Source organism: Maylandia zebra, linkage group LG1 (genome assembly GCF_041146795.1).
Source record: "Maylandia zebra isolate NMK-2024a linkage group LG1, Mzebra_GT3a, whole genome shotgun sequence".
Classification (NCBI taxonomy): domain Eukaryota; kingdom Metazoa; phylum Chordata; class Actinopteri; order Cichliformes; family Cichlidae; genus Maylandia; species Maylandia zebra.
Genome location: NC_135167.1, coordinates 41,389,825 through 41,407,236, shown reverse-complemented (window position 1 = coordinate 41,407,236; position 17,412 = coordinate 41,389,825). Strand labels below are relative to the sequence as shown.

Genomic DNA, 17,412 nt, shown 5'->3' with positions numbered 1-17,412 from the left:
GCATTTACAGCCACTCGCAGACGAGGTCTCTGCATACTAAGATTCTAGGGCGGGGCTTAGTGAGTTGATCGTGTTTGGACCAGTAGCAGGTTAAGCTTCTTAAAAATATGGATATTCATTAGATTGGGGCGTGGTCTAACAGTGGCGGACCGGCAACAGCGAACATGGAGGTTTAGTTGTCGCCTTGTGTCCGTTAGAGAAGGAGGGTCTCACTGACGCGCATTTTATTTTCACTTTTCCTTTGTTATACTTTGTTTTTTCGCCTTCTGTTCGGGCTTCGACATGGAGATGAAGAAGAGGATTAGTCTGGAGCTGAGGAACAGAAATCCAGCCGAGGCAAGTAACTACAACACTTTAATTTATTTATTTCCTGAAGAAACTGGTGAAGGATGCAGTGTGAAGCTATGACGACGCTGATAACATTCGGCGTGGGCGGCCGTTGACTTTTCCCAACCCGCGGACTGATCTTCTGTCGGTGTTTTTGAACGATTAGACGCGACATGTTTGTGGCTCCAACATGGAGGAAACTCCGCTTGGTCCTGGAGGAGGAATCCGCTGCGTGCAGGCTCGCTCCCTCTCCCGCGCTCACTTCTCGCGGGGCAGCCTCGCGCGAGCCTCCCACAGCTAGCACACGGGCTAACAGGCTAACCTGCCGAGTGCCCAGCCCGCATAACAGAACCGCGGCCGAGTGAGTGCGCCGAGAGCCGCCGCAGGTGCTCGGCGGTACCGAGAAAATGCAGTCGCGGACTGTGGATGGGCTCCGCTGCATTTGTTTGAACGCCCCGGGGCGACCGCTCGGCCGAGCCGGCTCCCATTTTAACCTTCACCGTTAGAGAGTTAATGATCTGCGATGGTCGTGCTGTGATGGCGTTTGCAGCCGGACTCCATTCTCATTTCAGCGTTTAAGTGCACATAGTTCTAGGTCAAGTCATTTTTTCTGCCATAACATCATTAAAGGGTCTCCACAGTTTCTTTGTCGGCACGGGTCAGCTCAACACAGGCGCAGTCTAAAATTGATACTTTGTTCACGTTAAATTGGAGTTTTAACAGTTGTTGTTCAGTCTGCTGTTCCCGCCGCCCTCGCTGTGTTTTCAGGCGCACGAGTGCCGCGCGCTTAAATCTCACAAAAATTGCACGAGGTTCGGTGGGAGGCGGATTTAAACGACGGAGAGGGTTTTTAAAAAGTTTCTCGCACGCACAGCTTTGGTGGGTGAGGTGTGCTCTCCCACCGGTGATCGTAACGGTGAAGCTGAGCGCCGGTTTTCTGGTCACGTACTAACCGCTATATGGATGAGATCCAACGGGAGAGGGGGAGTGCTGGCCCGGGCGAAGAGCTCTGACCGAAACGGAAGGAAAGTGACCCTCGTTTAGTTTTGTGAAACGTCTGAAACCTGGGTTTACTAGATGCCTCCTCTTCACCAATTGCTGGGCATATACAGCGTTACACCACGTGGTTATTCATGTACCTGAGAACTGCCATACCTGCTTACTTGTTCTACACATGCAGCCCCCCCCCCCCCCCGCATGCTGGAACTGTGTTGTTGTCTTCGTTGTCATCGAAACATATAAATCATGATGAACCGCGCATGCTCAAACCCAGGGCTGGTGAAGCTTTACGTGTGTTCTTTGATATTTTTATTTCACCTTTGTACAGGTAAATCTCATTGAGATCACTATATCATAGCTAAAGCACTTCTGGATGGATGCAAACTGCATTTTGTTGCCTTGTAGCTGTGACATGAGCAATGACGATAAAGTTGAATTCTATTCTACAGGGTGGGCCATTTATATGGATACACCGCAATAACATGGGAATGGTTGGTGATATTAAAGTCCTGTTTGTGGCACATTAGTATATGTGAGGGGCAAACTCCTCAAGATGGGCGGTGACCATGGTGGCCATTTAGAAGTCGGCCATCTTTGATACAACTTTTGTTTTTTCAATAGGAAGAGGGCCATGTGACACATCAGACTTATTGGTAATGTCACAAGAACAACAATGGTGTGCTTGGTTTCAACGTAACTTTATTCTTTCATGAGTTATTTACAAGTTTCTGACCACTTATAAAATGTGTTCAATGTGCTGCCCATTGTGTTGGATTGTCAGTGCAACCCTCTTCTCCCACTCTTCACACACTGATAGCAACACCGCAGGAGAAATGCCAGCACAGGCATCCAGTATCCGTAGTTTCAGGTGCTGCACATCTCGTGTCTTCACACCATAGACAATTGCCTTCAGATGACCCCAAAGATAAAAGTCTAAGGCGGTCAGATCGGGAGACTTTGGGGGCCATTCAACTGGCCCACGACGACCAATCCACTTTCCAGCAAACTGTTCATCTAGGAATGCTCGGACCTGCACCCATAATGTGGTGGTGAACCATCCTGCTGGAAAAACTCAGGGAACGTGCCAGCTTCAGTGCACAAAGAGGGAAACACATCATCATGTAGCAATTTCAAATATCCAATGGCCTCGAGGTTTCCATTGATGAAGAATGGACCCACTATCGTTGTACCGATAGTGGGTCCATTAGTTGTACCGACTAATGCCGCTCTCCAGTGACATGCGGCGAGTGCTACGCTGTGGGCTCTTGCTGAATGAAGCTAGGACAGCCACTGATGTTTCTTCATTACTGACAGTTTTCTTGCGTCCACATTTTGGCAAATCCAACACTGAACCAGTTTCACGAAACTTAGCAAGCAGTTTGCTGACTGTAGCATGGGAGATGGGTGGTCTCGTAGGGTGTCTTGCATTGAAATCTGCTGCAATGACCCGGTTACTGCGTTCACCAGATATCAACACGATTTCGCTCCTCACGTGTTAACCTTCGACATGTCAATGGCTGTGAACAAAGAGAAACTTGTAAATAACTCATGAAAGAATAAAGTTACGTTGAAACCAAGCACACCATTGTTGTTCTTGTGACATTACCAATAAGTGTGATGTGTCACATGACCCTCTTCCTATTGAAAAAACAAAAGTTGTATCCAAGATGGCCGACTTCTAAATGGCCACCATGGTCACCGCCCATCTTGAGGAGTTTGCCCCTCACATATACTAATGTGCCACAAACAGGACTTTAATATCACCAACCATTCCCATGTTATTACGCTGTATCCATATAAATGGCCCACCCTGTATTCTATATGAGGTCTCGTTTTCAAGAAGCGAGGCCCAGAGGTGTGTATGAAGTTGGGTACACACCTGTAACTGTGGGCAGGGAGATGTGTGAGTGTGTAATAGCCGGGCAAACTGTCGTCCCCCCCCCCCCCCCGGGCTACAGTAATTTTTAAATGCGCACACGTCGGAAGATCGTTTATTTAACACATTATATTTTACGGTCACAGACTGCAGTCTGTGTGTACGCCACCAGGTGGCAACAGGTGAGTGTGAGGCATGCAAACTAAAAGTTTGAATAAACCTGTGATGTATAATGTGGTGTAAATTTTACTCTTTGTCATGTGATGCGGTGGCGCTCAGGTGGCCGAGCTGGTGGTGGATAACTGTCGCTCCAGCGACGGTGAGGTGGAAGGACTCACAGACGATTACACGGGGCTGGAGATCCTCAGCATGGTGAATGTCGGCCTCAGCTCGCTCTCCAAACTGCCCTCACTGCCCAAACTACGCAAGGTCAGTTCACCCGCAGCTACGACACCTGAACACAGCACAGTCAGGATCGGCGTGTGTGCTGTGATGAACATCACATGTGACCTCTGATTGGATGTACCTTCTGAATGTGTCTTATGACCTTTGACCCCAGCACTGACCCTCACACTGAGAAGATGAACGATATTCCACTTTTATGCATCAGCTTGTTTCTGCCACAGGAAAGCAGTATTGTGCACTTTGAGATACCGAACTCAAATTTAGGGATATGGCCCACACACATCATCCATCTGCATCCGGATAATAAGGAAATGTCATCCACCGAGCTAGATCCTGGTTAGCAGTACTAACTTGAAATTTCAACTCAGAATTTGGAGTTGTGTTTGACTTTATTTGTTTTTCAGTGGTGGAAACAAAGTTTCATACTTTTGGAGATGAATGAAAATATTTGAAGTACTGCTGCAGTACTGTACTACTGTAGTACTTCTACAGAGTCGATAGATGAGGAAAGATCTGGCGGGAATGAGCTGAGTAGTTGTTGTCTGTGTGCTGTTTCCTCCTCTCAGCACGCATGATGATGCATTTCCTGTGTTTCAGTTGGAGGTGAGCGATAACACCATCTCGGGGGGTCTGGACGCGCTGGCGGAGAAATGTCCCAGCCTGACCTACCTGAACCTGAGCGGGAACAAGATCAAGGATCTGAGCACCATCGAGCCTCTGGTACGTCCATTCATTAAGCTCGTTAGGCCGATCGCTAACGAAACACCCGAACCTGTCGATGGGAGACCCTGAAACGTAGCAGCAGATTAAAGTCGGGGATTCTGGCGTTGCTGTCCATGTTTTTGAGGGTTCCTCTGCTTTGTTCTTGTACTGCAGCAAAACCTGAAGAACCTGAAGAGCCTGGACCTGTACAGCTGTGAGGTCTCAGCGCTGGACGACTACAGAGAGGGCGTCTTCGAGCTGCTGCCTCAGCTCACTTACCTGGACGGGTTTGACGAGGAAGACAATGAGGTGCCCGACTCCGAGGCCGAGAACGGTGAGCCGCTAACGCGGAGTCTCTCTGGCTTGACCGAGGGGCGGGGTCTATTTGTTTTTCATGTGTACACTTCGTTAAGCCATAAACGTTTCCGTCCAGTGAGCACGTGCAGATCTGCTGGTCGCCTTCAGCCGCCTAATTCGGATTAAGGACAGGAAGTGGTCCACGGGGAGGACGAACGTCCTGTTTCTGATGTTAGGATGTTTTGTTCCAGATGAGGATGATGAAGCCGGCCCGCCGGGAGATGACGACGATGAAGACGACGATGAGGATGAGGAAGGCTCTGAGGGAGACGAGGTCGGTCTGTCGTACCTGATGAAGGAGGGAATCCAGGTGAGAGGTCATGACTTACAACTTCATTTATAATGAAGGTAAACAGAGAGCAGAGGAGGAGGAGCCTGCCTCACGGCGTGCTCGCAGTTGAGTTTAACGTGTTTTTAACATATTTTAAGGATGAAGAGGACGATGGAGACTACGTCGAGGAGGACGAAGAGGACGAGGAGGAAGAAGAGGATGGAGGTTTGTGTCGCTGAAACGTGATTGGATTCTTTTGGGGGGAGGGGAGTTGTTGTTTTTTTACAGCCCCTGTGGCGGTCGTCACGGTGACTTCGCCGTCGATGTCTGTGTTACAGTAACGATCACATCATGGCGTTTAAACTGCACACTTAGGCCACGTTTCCCTGGTGACAGCTTTTACATGTGCGTAGTTACCCGATGATGAGTCATTGCGAGTTTCGCTGTCATGTGATTGATGTGTTCAATGAAACCCGTTCAGTGCAGCGCCACCTAGTGGTAAAAACGCTTTCTGCTCTTCTCTCGGCTGAGTGAAGGAATCGTAGTTCTGTCAGGGTTGCTTCCTCCTCAGTGTCACCATGTTATTGATTACTGATTATTGATCAGGTGATTGATGGCTGCTCTGATTTCCTCAGATGAGGACGGCGCTGCTGTTCAGGGCGAGAAGAGGAAGAGAGACGCCGATGATGAAGGTGAAGATGACGACGACGAGTAGTCAATCACCTTCGTACGCTATATCGTCTGACACCCCCGCCCCTCCCCACCTCCCCCTGACCCTGGCAGGATGTGGTTTTGGAGCTCCAGACAAACAGGAAACTGCGATCAGGCTCATCGCTGTCCTTCACCGCGGTGATGTCACTCCGCCAGCCAGCTGGTCAGCAGGAGGTCGATAACAGAGCTCAGAAATGCGCCGCGTTCCCTCAGACATGTCACGCACAGATATGGAATTCAAGAAAGTCACGAAGGACAAAAAAATAGGAACACCTCAGCAGCTCCTCAGTCTGCTCCAGATTCATCACCTCCTCATCCTCATCACAGACAGCAGGGGGCGGCAACACGCCATTCCCCACTTCTGTGAACAGAATATTTAACAATCCCAGGAACGCCCTTCGTGATTGGTGTTTCTTAATTATGTCTGTGAAGGTTCTCAGTCATCCAGGTCATCGTAGTCTAAGGAGCTTGGAAAGCGTCTGGACTGCAGAGGGCAGAGCTGAAGAAGCGTCTCAGATGAGAGGTGAAACATCTTCAAGCCACTTAAAGACGTCCAGACGCTTTTCTTTCCAAGCTCTTAGACATCACAGCGCTGCCAGACTGTCTGCCTAGAGAACGCGGTGTGTTCCTGTCTCTCCTTTATTGATTATTGATCAGCTGGAAGGCGGAGCTCTTCCCAGTCAACCCAGTTCTTCTGACCCTGTGACTCCACTCTACACTACCCATGATTCTCAGCAGCTGATTGCGCCAAACATGGATCCAGAGTTGCCCTCCTCTCTGCTCTCTGATTGGATGACTCCAAAGCTCTCTGTAGTTGGCTCCTCCCCTAAGCTTTTTTTTCTTCATTCTTTTAAATTGACTGTTACTGTTTTAACCCCGCCCCCGTCACCTGTGGGTCTGCGGCCTCCCTTCCCACCCCCACGGGTCCCTGTGTAAATAGAAGTGAACTGGTCTCTGTAGGTTTGTGCTGTCGTCCGTTTGGCCTGATCTGTCGTGTTAAGTTTGGAAGCGTGAAGCTGGAGCGATGCTCCTCCTCCGTAATTTTATTTTTTTATTCCTGTGTTCTGATCGTGTTGCTGTAACCAGAGTGTTTTTGAATAAAATGACTGAAATCTCCACGCCTTCTCCTTTCTCGTCACATCTCTTCACGCCCTAAATTATGAAAACAATTTTATTTTTCACTTTAGAATAAAGAACAATCAGAAATGGAAAGGCTCCTCGTGTTCTTCTTCCTGATGTTGCTGTCTCTCGGTGTAGCTACATCTATCACTGCGGCGTGCGTGTCCAGTTTGTCCAACAGGAATGTCTCGGGTTTGGCTGCTGTGGCAGCGCCCAGCTCCTGGAGTGTGTTCCTGTGCCGCCATGATCAGTATCCAGTGATGAATCCTTTTTGTGGAAATCTGCTGCAGGTTTCCAACCTGTTGGTTTCCAGCTGTAGTTGCAGCTCTCTGCCTGCAGAGGGCAGAGTTGTCCCTTTGTGAGGGTCATAATGTGTCACCTGAGAACAGGCCAGATATTTGTCTAAGTTAAAATAAGTTCCCTGGTGAGCCACGCCCATTTTTCAGATGTTTTATTTTGAATATTTTGTAATAAGCACATGAATCACTTGCTGACCGATGATTGGTTCTTTCTGCTGACAGCTCATCAAATGATTTCACATCATTGCAGTCACGCTTCCTGCTGTGCGTGTGTGTGTGTCTTGACTCGATATACTCCTGTCATGAGCACTCGGTCCTCTGAAGATTTATTTTTTCCTTATATGGATGTACATCACAACGAGGGGCGGAGCCAAGCACACGCAGCTCTGATTTCTGTGATAAAAATGTTTTACTTCACTTTTTATAGAAAGGAGGAAATTAAACAGAATCTGAAGCAGTCTGTTTTTCACAGACGAGCGTTCGGGCGTCTTACAGCGTCATGGTGACGATCAGGCGGTCAAAGTTCATCGTGAGACTCATAAAGTCATAAAACTGATTTGATAAGCTTCAGGTACCAAATCATTGACCATGTTCCTCATTTTAAACCTGCTCTTCGATCTTTTACCATTATAATCCGTCTCAGAGGTCAGAGGTCACCGTACAGAAGCACGGCCTCAGTGGGCCGCGGGCTCTGTGATCGCAGGTGTTCCCCAGCTCTCTGTCTGTGATCATGAAACTGACCTCGCAGCCCATCGTTGGTCAGTCATGAAGCAGAAGTGTTTATGATGAAACCTGCAGTCAGCTGACACTGATGAGGTAACGCCGTTTAACTGAACACACACACACACACACACACACACACACACACACACACACACTCACTCTGATCAGTAAATCTGAGCCGATCCATCAATCTGATGTTCACCTGACATTTACTGACTTTGTTTATGGCACTTGGTGATGTTCCCACAGGGAGGCGACTAACCTGTGTGTGCCTCACCTGTGTGCTGCAGGTGTGTGTGTGTGTATGTAAATGTCTTTGATTTGTTTCAATCATCAGGCTCCACCTGATAAGCAAATGATCTGCAGTTTGCATCCAGTTTGAATGAGACGTCTGAGAGCGACCTGCACACCTGCTGATGCTGGAAAACACCTGCTTTACACTGCAGCAGGGGCGTAGCCAGAGGGTAGGCGTGTCCACCGCAGGGCGGTGACCAGCGAGGGACTTTGAAGCTCTCAGACGTCACTGATGAGTGGGCCTGCTCTTCCTCAGCTTTGTTCTCCTTTTCATGACTCTAAAGTTTTCACAGGCTGGTCACGTCAGTGTCCCGCTCTCGTCCTTAGAGGTTTAGAATAATAAATGTGGTGCACGCTGTCTGCTGAATCGCACTGTAACCGAACCCCCTGCAGGTATCACACCTGCATCTCAGCTCAGCCTCTGCACACACCAGCCGGCTCCTCCGCAGGAGCAACCTTTAACCAGCAGAAGTCACGATGATGCTTCCTGCCTTTAGTCTGAGCTGATCCGAGCACCTGGGAGGCGTTTTTTAGCTGAGGTGCAGGAGTGCGCCCTGAAAACCGGCACGCTGAGCATTTATTAGTACAGACAGGTGAGTCTGCAGGTGTGACCTGAAGGTGTTTCTCATCTCAGCTGAGAGTCAGTTGGCAACAGCAGGTCTCTTAGCAACAAGAGCTCACACGCTTCAAGTTCAGTTTTCATCACTTCTGAGGACTTTACATTAACTCACATTTGTTTCCTGCAGATCCTCTGACGTCCAGCAGAGGCAGCAGTGAGTTTGTCTCAGAGACTCCATGTTAAAACGTTACAGCAGAAATAAACGTGTTTAACGTAATAGGGGCGTGTCGTCTTTGACCCACAGGTATCTGTAGCTGCTAACCATCTGCTAGCATCACCTGAACTGGACCTCTGGACCGTGTTTGTGCTGTCAGAGCCTTTTGTGAGTGAAATTTGAGAATTTTGATTGGATGTTCCTGATTAAATATGTCTTTGGAAGTAAACTGACAATGTAATTCATCTAAACCTTAAATCTAATCTGAATCCAACGTTCCACAGAATAAACTTAACCCGAGCCCCCCGGTGTGGTCAAACTTCAAGTTTAGTTATTACGAACCAATTTGTGTGGCCCCACATTGACTCAAAACAGGAACACACACACACTCACTCCTCATTAGCAGATCAAACAGACGGCACAGATCCAGGTTGAGTTTGCAGGTTTTATTTTAGCACATGAACTGATCAGGACTCACAGCATCACCACCTGCTTCACATCCCTTCAGGACTACATCTCCCATCATCCCCTCTGGGTTTAAGGCTACAGCAGCTGGCGAGGAGAAGTGCGAGTATAAAATGATCAAAAAAACACAGGAAGATCAGAGGAAACAGGAACAAATACAGCACGTGCAAGGACAAATACAGATCAATAAAATCAATCACAATCAGCCGGTTCTCACACCCACCTCTGACGGATGTGCTGAATGTGAGACACAAAAATGAAGCTACCTGTTTGTTATTTATTGCTCCCACTGAACCTTGATCATCTTCCAGCTCGATACAATCTGATAAAAAAATAAACTTATGCTCCGAGGAAACTCGCTAATTGTTATTGCGGAATCGAAAAACTCCAAATAAAAACAGTTTCTGGTTAAACCGTCTGAGCACGCTCATAGGTGTGCACCGCGAAGAAGCTCTCTGTGAGTGTGACGGGTTGTTTCCATGGACACGCATGATTGGAGGTCATGCTATGGCTGTTAAAGATACCCTGGAGTGTTGAACCTGCTTCATAGTGCAGACCTCAGGAGCTCTGATTGGACAGTTGGTCCAGTTCCTGATGAACTTTTACACCTGAGTTTCCAGCTAAGATTGAAGGCGGCCACATTCAGAGAAGAAGAAGAGTCCGAGGAGGACGACTCGGGAAGCAAAAGCCAGTCGCAGCGTAGATCGGTTCATCCTCGCCGGCTTCTGTGACGGCGGCTGAGACCATGACTGGTTCTGGTTGTTCTTGTGTGAACTTTTCTAACAACGTGTGAAAGTAAGCTGTTTGTTCTGATGAACCAAACATCTGATGTACCGACTTTAAATTCCTTAATAACAACTGCACAAACTGCTTTTTCCTCTGCAGAACGACTTCCTCTGCAGTCAGCAAAGAACAAAACCAGTCGCATTAACTGGTTCTGATGGAAGTCCAGAGCTCCAGAAAAAGCTGGTACTGAGCGGCGTCTGTGGGGGAAACCAACCATCAGCAGGAAGACCAGTTCGTACCGTCACTTTCAGAGTCGTCCTCCAACTCTGACCTCCACAGTAAACACCCTGCATTCGTACCGTCGACTGATTCCTCTTCAGTTTTTAAGCCTCAAACTGAAGGTTTGTCCCAGGAAGCAGAGCATAAAGGATCCACAGGTAAGGCCGTGGACCAGAATGAGATCGGGGTCCACAGTTTCCACGTCTCCAAACTCTTGTCTTGGCACATTTCCGGTCTCTCTGACACTGACGTCAGGTAAGTTTCCTTTAAAGGAACCTAAACTGAAAAACTACTCGGGTTAATCAAAGGCAGCGACGAGCCGACCAACCAGAATCAGGAACCTTCTGAGGAACAATTCCTGTTAGGTTTGGAGGTTTGAGGGGACCTGTAGGTTAGTCTCTGAGGGATCTATGCCTCAGGTATCAAGTCCTGGAAGCAGCTAAAACCTGAATTTAAAGAGTTTTAAAGTGATTCGTCCATCTTCATCGGAAGTCCATCGGACACAGCCGTTCACCCGGGCCGGGCTGAGTCGTACCGGCCGGCTCACATCAGGCTCTTGCGGTTTAGTCTGGAACTTTTAGAAGAGGTGATAGGGGAGGTGGAGTCCAGTTGTTGGTACAACTCCCTGAGCTCCTTCACCTCCTCCAGCACCTCCTGCGCCTGACTCCAGGCCGCCTTCGCCTCCTTCAGGAGTCTTTCTGCCTCGGTCGACTCCTTCCCCCACCTCACCATTCCCCGCTCACCCTCGGTGTCGCCCCGCACTTCCTTCAGCAGCCTTTCCGTCTTCTCCAACTTCTGGCTGATGAGCTCCTGCAGCTGACTGACGGGCGCCATCGCAGCGGTCGGTGCGGAGGCAGACGAACGACTCGCTGCCGCCGTTTTACTCTTATCGGCTCTAGTCTCAGAGTGGCTCAGGATCTCATCCATGGAGGCGCAGCGGTTTTTCTCTGCCGTCGTGAGGCGTTTTTCTGGCTGGGGGGTCTGCTCTGAGACCACCGTCACCTCACGGGGAAGGCTGTGAGATTTCCCAGCAGCCTCGGCAGTCCGAGCTGAGAGCGCACCATCTGTTTTGGACCTGGCACAGTCCGGACTGAGGTGGGATGCAGAATTTTCCAAGCCGGTTCCTTGAGTGTTTGCAGCATCCTCTTCCTGGATCAAGTCCAGAGTCAGCATCCCATCCGAGGAGGAGGTGGAGGCCTGACAGACAGAGAGAGGAGGAAAATCAACAAAGACACAAAGAGTCTGACGGAAAAAAGCTTTTTCAGGCCGCTCTGACCACCAGAACGAAGAGTCCCACAGTCAGTCTGCACATACCTGACAGGTCAGAACAAATGTTTCGGTGCAAAGCAGAGGAAAAACGATTCGTGCCAAAGAAAACCCCAAAATAACAACTGTTCAATGCTTCTATTAAAACAAAGAACAACTGTGAACGGCATCGATAAACAGTTCGAAATATCCAGAAAACAATCTGCTGAAAAAACACAAAAAACTGTGGAAAAACTTACCAACCATTCAAAACGGCTCAAAGCTGCCCCAAAATCTGAATAACACTGAAAATCCCACCAACACCTCCAAAATAAGGCAAACAGCACACTGTAAAAAGTGTCCCAACAGGATGCGCCCGCTGCTAACCTGTAACCTGCCTCATCATTCACATCAGAAGTTTGAGGTTTGATGAAGAATAAAGTCCCAGAGGAAGAGGAGGATACTGACCACAGCCAGCAGGTGGCCTCTGGTTGGCAGTCGGCGGTTGTGAGGGATCTTCACTCGATCTCGAGTCAGATGAGACAGCTGCGAGTCTTCGACCATCACCTAAAAACAAACGAAGAAGGCACGTGGCCACCAATCACTGTGGGAGCTCCTCCAGGACAAACCTGACACAATCACATAAAGACACCTTAAGCAGTTACACGACCTGCAGTCATCATCATCATCATGGTGCTCTCACAGACGGAGCCGCGAACGCTTCCATGTAGGTAACTTAGCATTAGCCAGCACGAGCTCAGGATTGGACGTCCTGCTGACGCTGGCCGTACTTCCTGTTGACTGTTTATGAGGCGTGTTTCTACCTGGTGATTGGATGGATTCCTCACTTTTTTTTTACCACTTTGACACCCAGTCTAAGGCGTGGCCACCGCACATCATGATCTCAAGAGTTTGGATGTAACACAGCACATCATCAATAGGACATGCATGTGCCACTAGCCTGGAACACGCTGTGAAAGACTATTGATCGGGGTATCGACGTGAGTATCGAGCGGTGGAAAAGGCAGACAGCTGCTCTGGCACATGCGCTGCTACAGAATAAACACATCAAAACAGAAAAGTCGCAGGAAACGCCAACATCGAGAGTCAGACCTGCATTAAAATCAGACGCCGCTCAGCCGTGTAACAGGAAGTGAGTGGGGGAAGCAGCCCAGTCACATGAAACATGCATGTTCAGGTTCAGTAACTTCTGCTTTCATCATGTCTACTTCCTTTATAAAAGAATCAAACCACAGAAACACATTCAGAAGCTGCCTGAGAGTCTGATTTTAGCGTCACTGACGTGTTCGACGTACGATGGCCACGGACAGTTCTGCACGTCAGACACACTCGGAAACGAAAACCTCGATTCAGTTTCATTTACAGCTCAAGGGTGAAAGGTCGTCGACTGTCCCAGACGTCCTCACCTGATCCGAACAGCTTCCATCTTTAAACCTGGAAAAACTACACAATCTGTCCAGGTGACAAACTACTAACAAGTCTGCGGCTTTCAGGCTGCTGACGAACAAAGGCGGGCCCAATCTTACTGACTAAACACAGCGGGGCTCCCTGTTTACATAATCAAAGATCACACCTCGTCCAGAACGCTGTTCTTGGCTTTGGTGATGGCGGCATTCAGGACGCTGATCCAGGATTCTTTCTCCTCTGGGCTGACAGCGAGGAAGACGAGGTTGGGAACCTGCAACAGAGCAGAGACACAACAGAGTTAGTCCACGCTCACGCCATCAGACACGCCGGTTTGTATTTTTAATGTTTCAATATTTGGTTCAGTTTTTCAGGCATTTAGAGCTTTTAATGGAGACGCCACAGACGCAGAAATGATTTTACCTCGAGCTGAAAGTATCTGTGTTTATTATTCAGAGCAGGTCTCACACAGACGTCTGTACGTTATAACAGAAGCTGCTTTACTGTGAACACTGATTGGATAGAACTGCTGACATCACACATAAGGACCCCGCCCCTGTCCCCCTTCAGCTGGATTACGAAGCCTCGGTGGGTGACACTTGCTGAGTGTGTGTGTGTGTGTGTATACATGTTTGTCTGTCAATGTGGGGACCACTATTAGTGCAAAGACCTGTAGGGTCCTCACTGTCACACTTCAAACCAACATGGAGGACATCATGTGAAGCGGTGCTGCGATGTCACCAGTAACCACAGAAAGGGATTCTACTGCACTAGAAAGCAGTAAAATAATTAAAATGGAGCTATCGTTTCGACCGTTCTGTCAAAAAAACCTTTTTGTTTATCTTGTCATTACCCAAACTGCACACCGAAGCTCTTTGTTTCTGCACACGGACATAAGGTGCAATATTCCTGCTTCTTCCTTTCACAATAAAAGTCTTGACATGCACTGTGTGACTTCTGTGGCGCCAGTGTCCGGCAGCCTCGCCTCTGTCAGTGCGCCCCAGGGTGGCTGTGGCTACAATGTAGCTGCCATCACCAGTGTGTGAATGGGTGGATGACTGGATATGTAAAGCGCTTTGGGGTCCTTGGGGACTAGTAAAGCACTATATAAATACAGGCCATTTACCATTTATTTATTTACTTCTGAACATAAACTTGCTTCGAGCAGGGTTTTTCTAGGTTGCATAAAGTAAAGGAAAAAAGGGAAACAGTCACAAAACATATTTATTCTTCAGAAAAGAACCCTTCTCAGAGTGGACATAAAGGTCAAGATCAGGACTTTTTCACCGTGAGCAGGTAACCGATTCACGACTAATGAATCATCTCAGATGTTCTGTGGACTGATGTCTACTCTGTCTTTGGCTTCTTCTTTCTGGAATACGACAGCACTGGTTTCATACTGAGAACAGTTTGATCCTCATCCTCCATCTTCCTGTGCTAATGTGTTTGTTTTAGCCTAATTATAGCTCTGTAACTAGCCACCAGCTAGCACATCATCATATGTCATCTAGGCCAACTTCACGACCCTCCAAACATCTCTGAAATTAATTTTGATAACACCCACAGTCATGGCAGAGCGGTATATTTAGAGATCCTTCACTCAGAACATGAAACACCCTCTTTAGTTGGAAACCAGTTAGCTAATTTCCTGCTAACGCTTAACTCTGCTAAAGCTCATAAAACATTTTTTTTTCAAGCACGCCTGGAGTTTAAACTTTATTGTAAGACCTCAGAGAAGAGCGCAGGGCCCTCAAGCTCCCAGGTAGAGGACCCGAGCTTGAAGATAAAGATCGCCCGCATATCTTAACAAAAAATACATAAAATACATACATATAGATGGAAAAATCCATATAAATGAAAAAGAAAAAGACATTTCCTATAATTGTATCAATAGAAAAGTAAACTTAAAATGCCTAAAAATAAAATACCTGTGTGAAGTTTAAGAAAAAGGTTAGTTAGTAATAAACTGTATAAATAAAATAACCCTCCATAAGAGGAATAAGAGGCCGTGGCTTGACCACACAGAGACTTTGGCGGTGCAGGAGGCGGACCTTGATATCAGGTCTCCACCCCTCCGAGAATTTGTCCTGTATATGACATCACCAGGAAACCTGCAGCACAGATTCTGGCATTTCATGGCATATTTCAACTCTGGAGGGGTTTCAGGGTTCAAGACCAGGTCCCGTTCAGGTAACACACGTCAGTGATGGTCCTCACAAGTACCCAAAGACAAGTATGTGTGTGTAATAGAATCTGCCACCCAGTCTGCAGGACACTTGATCCGCCCCTCCCCCTTTCCCCAAGAGCATTCTGGGTATCTGCGAACATCTGGTGTGTGTGTGTGTGTGTGTGTGTGTGTGTGTGTGTGTGCTGCTGTCGAGGAAAGCCTCTTGGAGCTGGAGCTCCACCTGTGCTCACTGACAGCCGCTGCTGAGTCGGGTCAATAACAGCTCCACCTGCTCTCCTGCACAGTTCAGACGGAGGTTTTATTCAGATTCACTCTGAGCTTCTGCACATGTGCAGACCGTGCGACACACGAGCCGCCTGGGAACATGAATAATCAATGACCTTAGGTTACAGGAGGTTTGATGAATCAGAGCTCTGCCTCTGTGCTGAGCACCGCTGCTGCTGCTCTTTATGGGACAAGTGAGGCGTGGATGGTGTTAATCACAGCGAGTCCTCCCCTGCTGGCGCTCCTTCTGGACTCTGATGGGACCAGCACGACCAACATGGACGCAGCTTTCATCAGTTTCACACTCGCCTGCTGCAACTTTTTATGGCGGTCACTCCAAACACCATGGGAAGTGTCTGTGGACGTGGACATGACAGCCGACTCAAATACAGATGAATCTCAGGCCGCCGTCAGGCGGGATTCTCGTGACACCACCAACATGTGGGAGGAGCTTACTGACACTTATCACCAGGAAAAAGGAGCCTTGATGTTCTGTAAATATGTTTCTGTGACCTAATTCCCAGTTTTACAAAGACTCCTCCTCATCCCATTGGCTGTTTGTGAATAATGATGATGATGATCATCATAATACAGATGGAGGCCCCGGGGCAGAGCCAGGATGCTGGAGACGTGACATCTCTCAGCTGGCCTGGGAACGCCTCGGTTTCCCTCGGATGAGCTGGAGGAGGAAAAAGGGCGGATGATAATGACGAGGGATCAGGTGTGGTGGCTTTTGGTCGTTTGGGACAGCAGGCTGAGAGCAGACAGGTGAGGTCCACCTGACAGTGAGCTGGCAACAGCACGGTGTGTCAGGTGTGTGCAGGTGTGTCAGGTGTACCGTGTTTCCTGGCGAGCTGCAGCGCTGCAGTCTGAACTTGCTGTGGTTCTTCTTGCTGCGGCTCTTGTTCTTCCTGAGTTCCTCGCAGCGCTCGTAGTCCGACAGGTCCAACACCTCGTCAGCTCGACCCAGCTCCTTCACCTACAGACACACAGGTATTACAGGTAAGTAACATAGGCAGGTAATACAGACAGACATCTGGAATCCTCTTTCACGGTTGCTGATTGGTTGAGGCTGTTGCCTAAGGAACAGCTAAGGCACAGGTCGTGACAGCAGGTAACGAAGGTCATTGGACAGGTGAGTCAGGTGTCCTGACCTCACCTGGTAACAGTGTTAGTCTGTGCATGAGTACGAACCTTCATCCTCCTGATCAATCAGCATCACCTCATTATTCTGTTATTTGTTATGTGTACAAACTCCTGACAACGGTCACTACTGTCATTATTACTACTAAACTCTCAACGGACGCGCTTTGACCTTTAACCTTTTAATGAAACTGCAGGATTCCTGATGTTGTCTGTGTCACCTGAGGTGACCTTATCCGTCATTATAATTACTTCTGCGATTGGTGGACGTCATCGCTCACATGACCAAAACAACATGTCTTTATTCTCCAGTAAGAGGCTGTTCGGCCACACCCACATCCAGGTGGATCCCCTTAATGGTACTCGGTGAAAGCCTCACACTCACTGAGCCTGATGGGATTTGTAGTCTGACATCAGCTGAACATCTGGAGCTCATCTTTCAGTCTGAGGGACAGATGTTGATGCTAACGCCACTGTGAGGTGCTCTGAAGCATGAAAGCTGATTGGTTGTTGCCTCGTGTTTTGCAGCAGGTGTTTGGATGTGAGCAGCACTGACCCTCCGCTATCAGCTGATCTGCTCTGTGCTTACATCCACTCTGGGTTTAGGTTTACACACACGTGCACACACACACCAGCTCTCAGCGTGTTAGCATGTGCTAAGTGAAGGTTTCTCTTGTCACATCAGCTCATCAATCTCCATGGAAACAGCATCCATTATTAACCAGCATTAAAGTGAGACTTCCTGGGAGGCAGGACTCCCCCCCCATACACACACACACAGACACTTATTTATAACGCACATCAAACTTCCTCTTCCTCAA

The 17,412-nt window shown here is 48.3% G+C and overlaps 2 protein-coding genes across 3 annotated transcripts in view; one reads left to right on the top strand and one right to left on the bottom strand.

Annotated features, from left to right (window-relative positions):
- Nucleotides 1–130: 130 nt before the first annotated feature.
- Nucleotides 131–6,764, top strand: LOC143419525 (acidic leucine-rich nuclear phosphoprotein 32 family member D-like). Of its 2 annotated transcripts, none has more exons than XM_076886611.1 (7): nt 131–336; nt 3,482–3,631; nt 4,205–4,327; nt 4,484–4,643; nt 4,858–4,976; nt 5,096–5,162; nt 5,573–6,764. In XM_076886611.1, exons 1-7 carry the CDS (start codon nt 283–285, stop codon nt 5,650–5,652), a joined length of 753 nt encoding a protein of 250 aa, XP_076742726.1. In that variant the 5' UTR covers nt 131–282; the 3' UTR covers nt 5,653–6,764. The 2 variants fall into 2 exon arrangements, with proteins under 2 accessions (XP_076742726.1, XP_076742722.1); XM_076886607.1 differs by lacking the exon at nt 131–336 and adding an exon at nt 3,280–3,384.
- Nucleotides 6,765–9,287: 2,523 nt separating this feature from the next.
- LOC101465734 (pleckstrin homology domain-containing family O member 1) overlaps nt 9,288–17,412 on the bottom strand; it is an 18,721-nt gene continuing 10,596 nt past the window's right edge. The window contains exons 4-7 of the mRNA XM_004572111.5: nt 16,287–16,427; nt 13,166–13,270; nt 12,040–12,138; nt 9,288–11,523 (exon numbers count right to left, since the gene is read on the bottom strand). Coding sequence (XP_004572168.3) covers nt 10,870–11,523; nt 12,040–12,138; nt 13,166–13,270; nt 16,287–16,427 — 999 coding nt within the window. The 3' untranslated portion in view covers nt 9,288–10,869. The remainder of the gene's footprint in view (nt 11,524–12,039; nt 12,139–13,165; nt 13,271–16,286; nt 16,428–17,412) is intronic.

What these genes read in the sequence shown, in the direction of transcription:
- LOC143419525 (XM_076886607.1), top strand. Translation starts at nt 3,295, where the DNA reads ATGCGCACACGTCGGAAGATCGTTTATTTAACACATTATATTTTACGG. An exon ending in CACTGCCCAAACTACGCAAG is followed by an intron (nt 3,632 to 4,204) that starts GTCAGTTCACCC and finishes CCTGTGTTTCAG; the next exon opens with TTGGAGGTGAGCGATAACAC. An exon ending in GGAGGAAGAAGAGGATGGAG is followed by an intron (nt 5,163 to 5,572) that starts GTTTGTGTCGCT and finishes TGATTTCCTCAG; the next exon opens with ATGAGGACGGCGCTGCTGTT.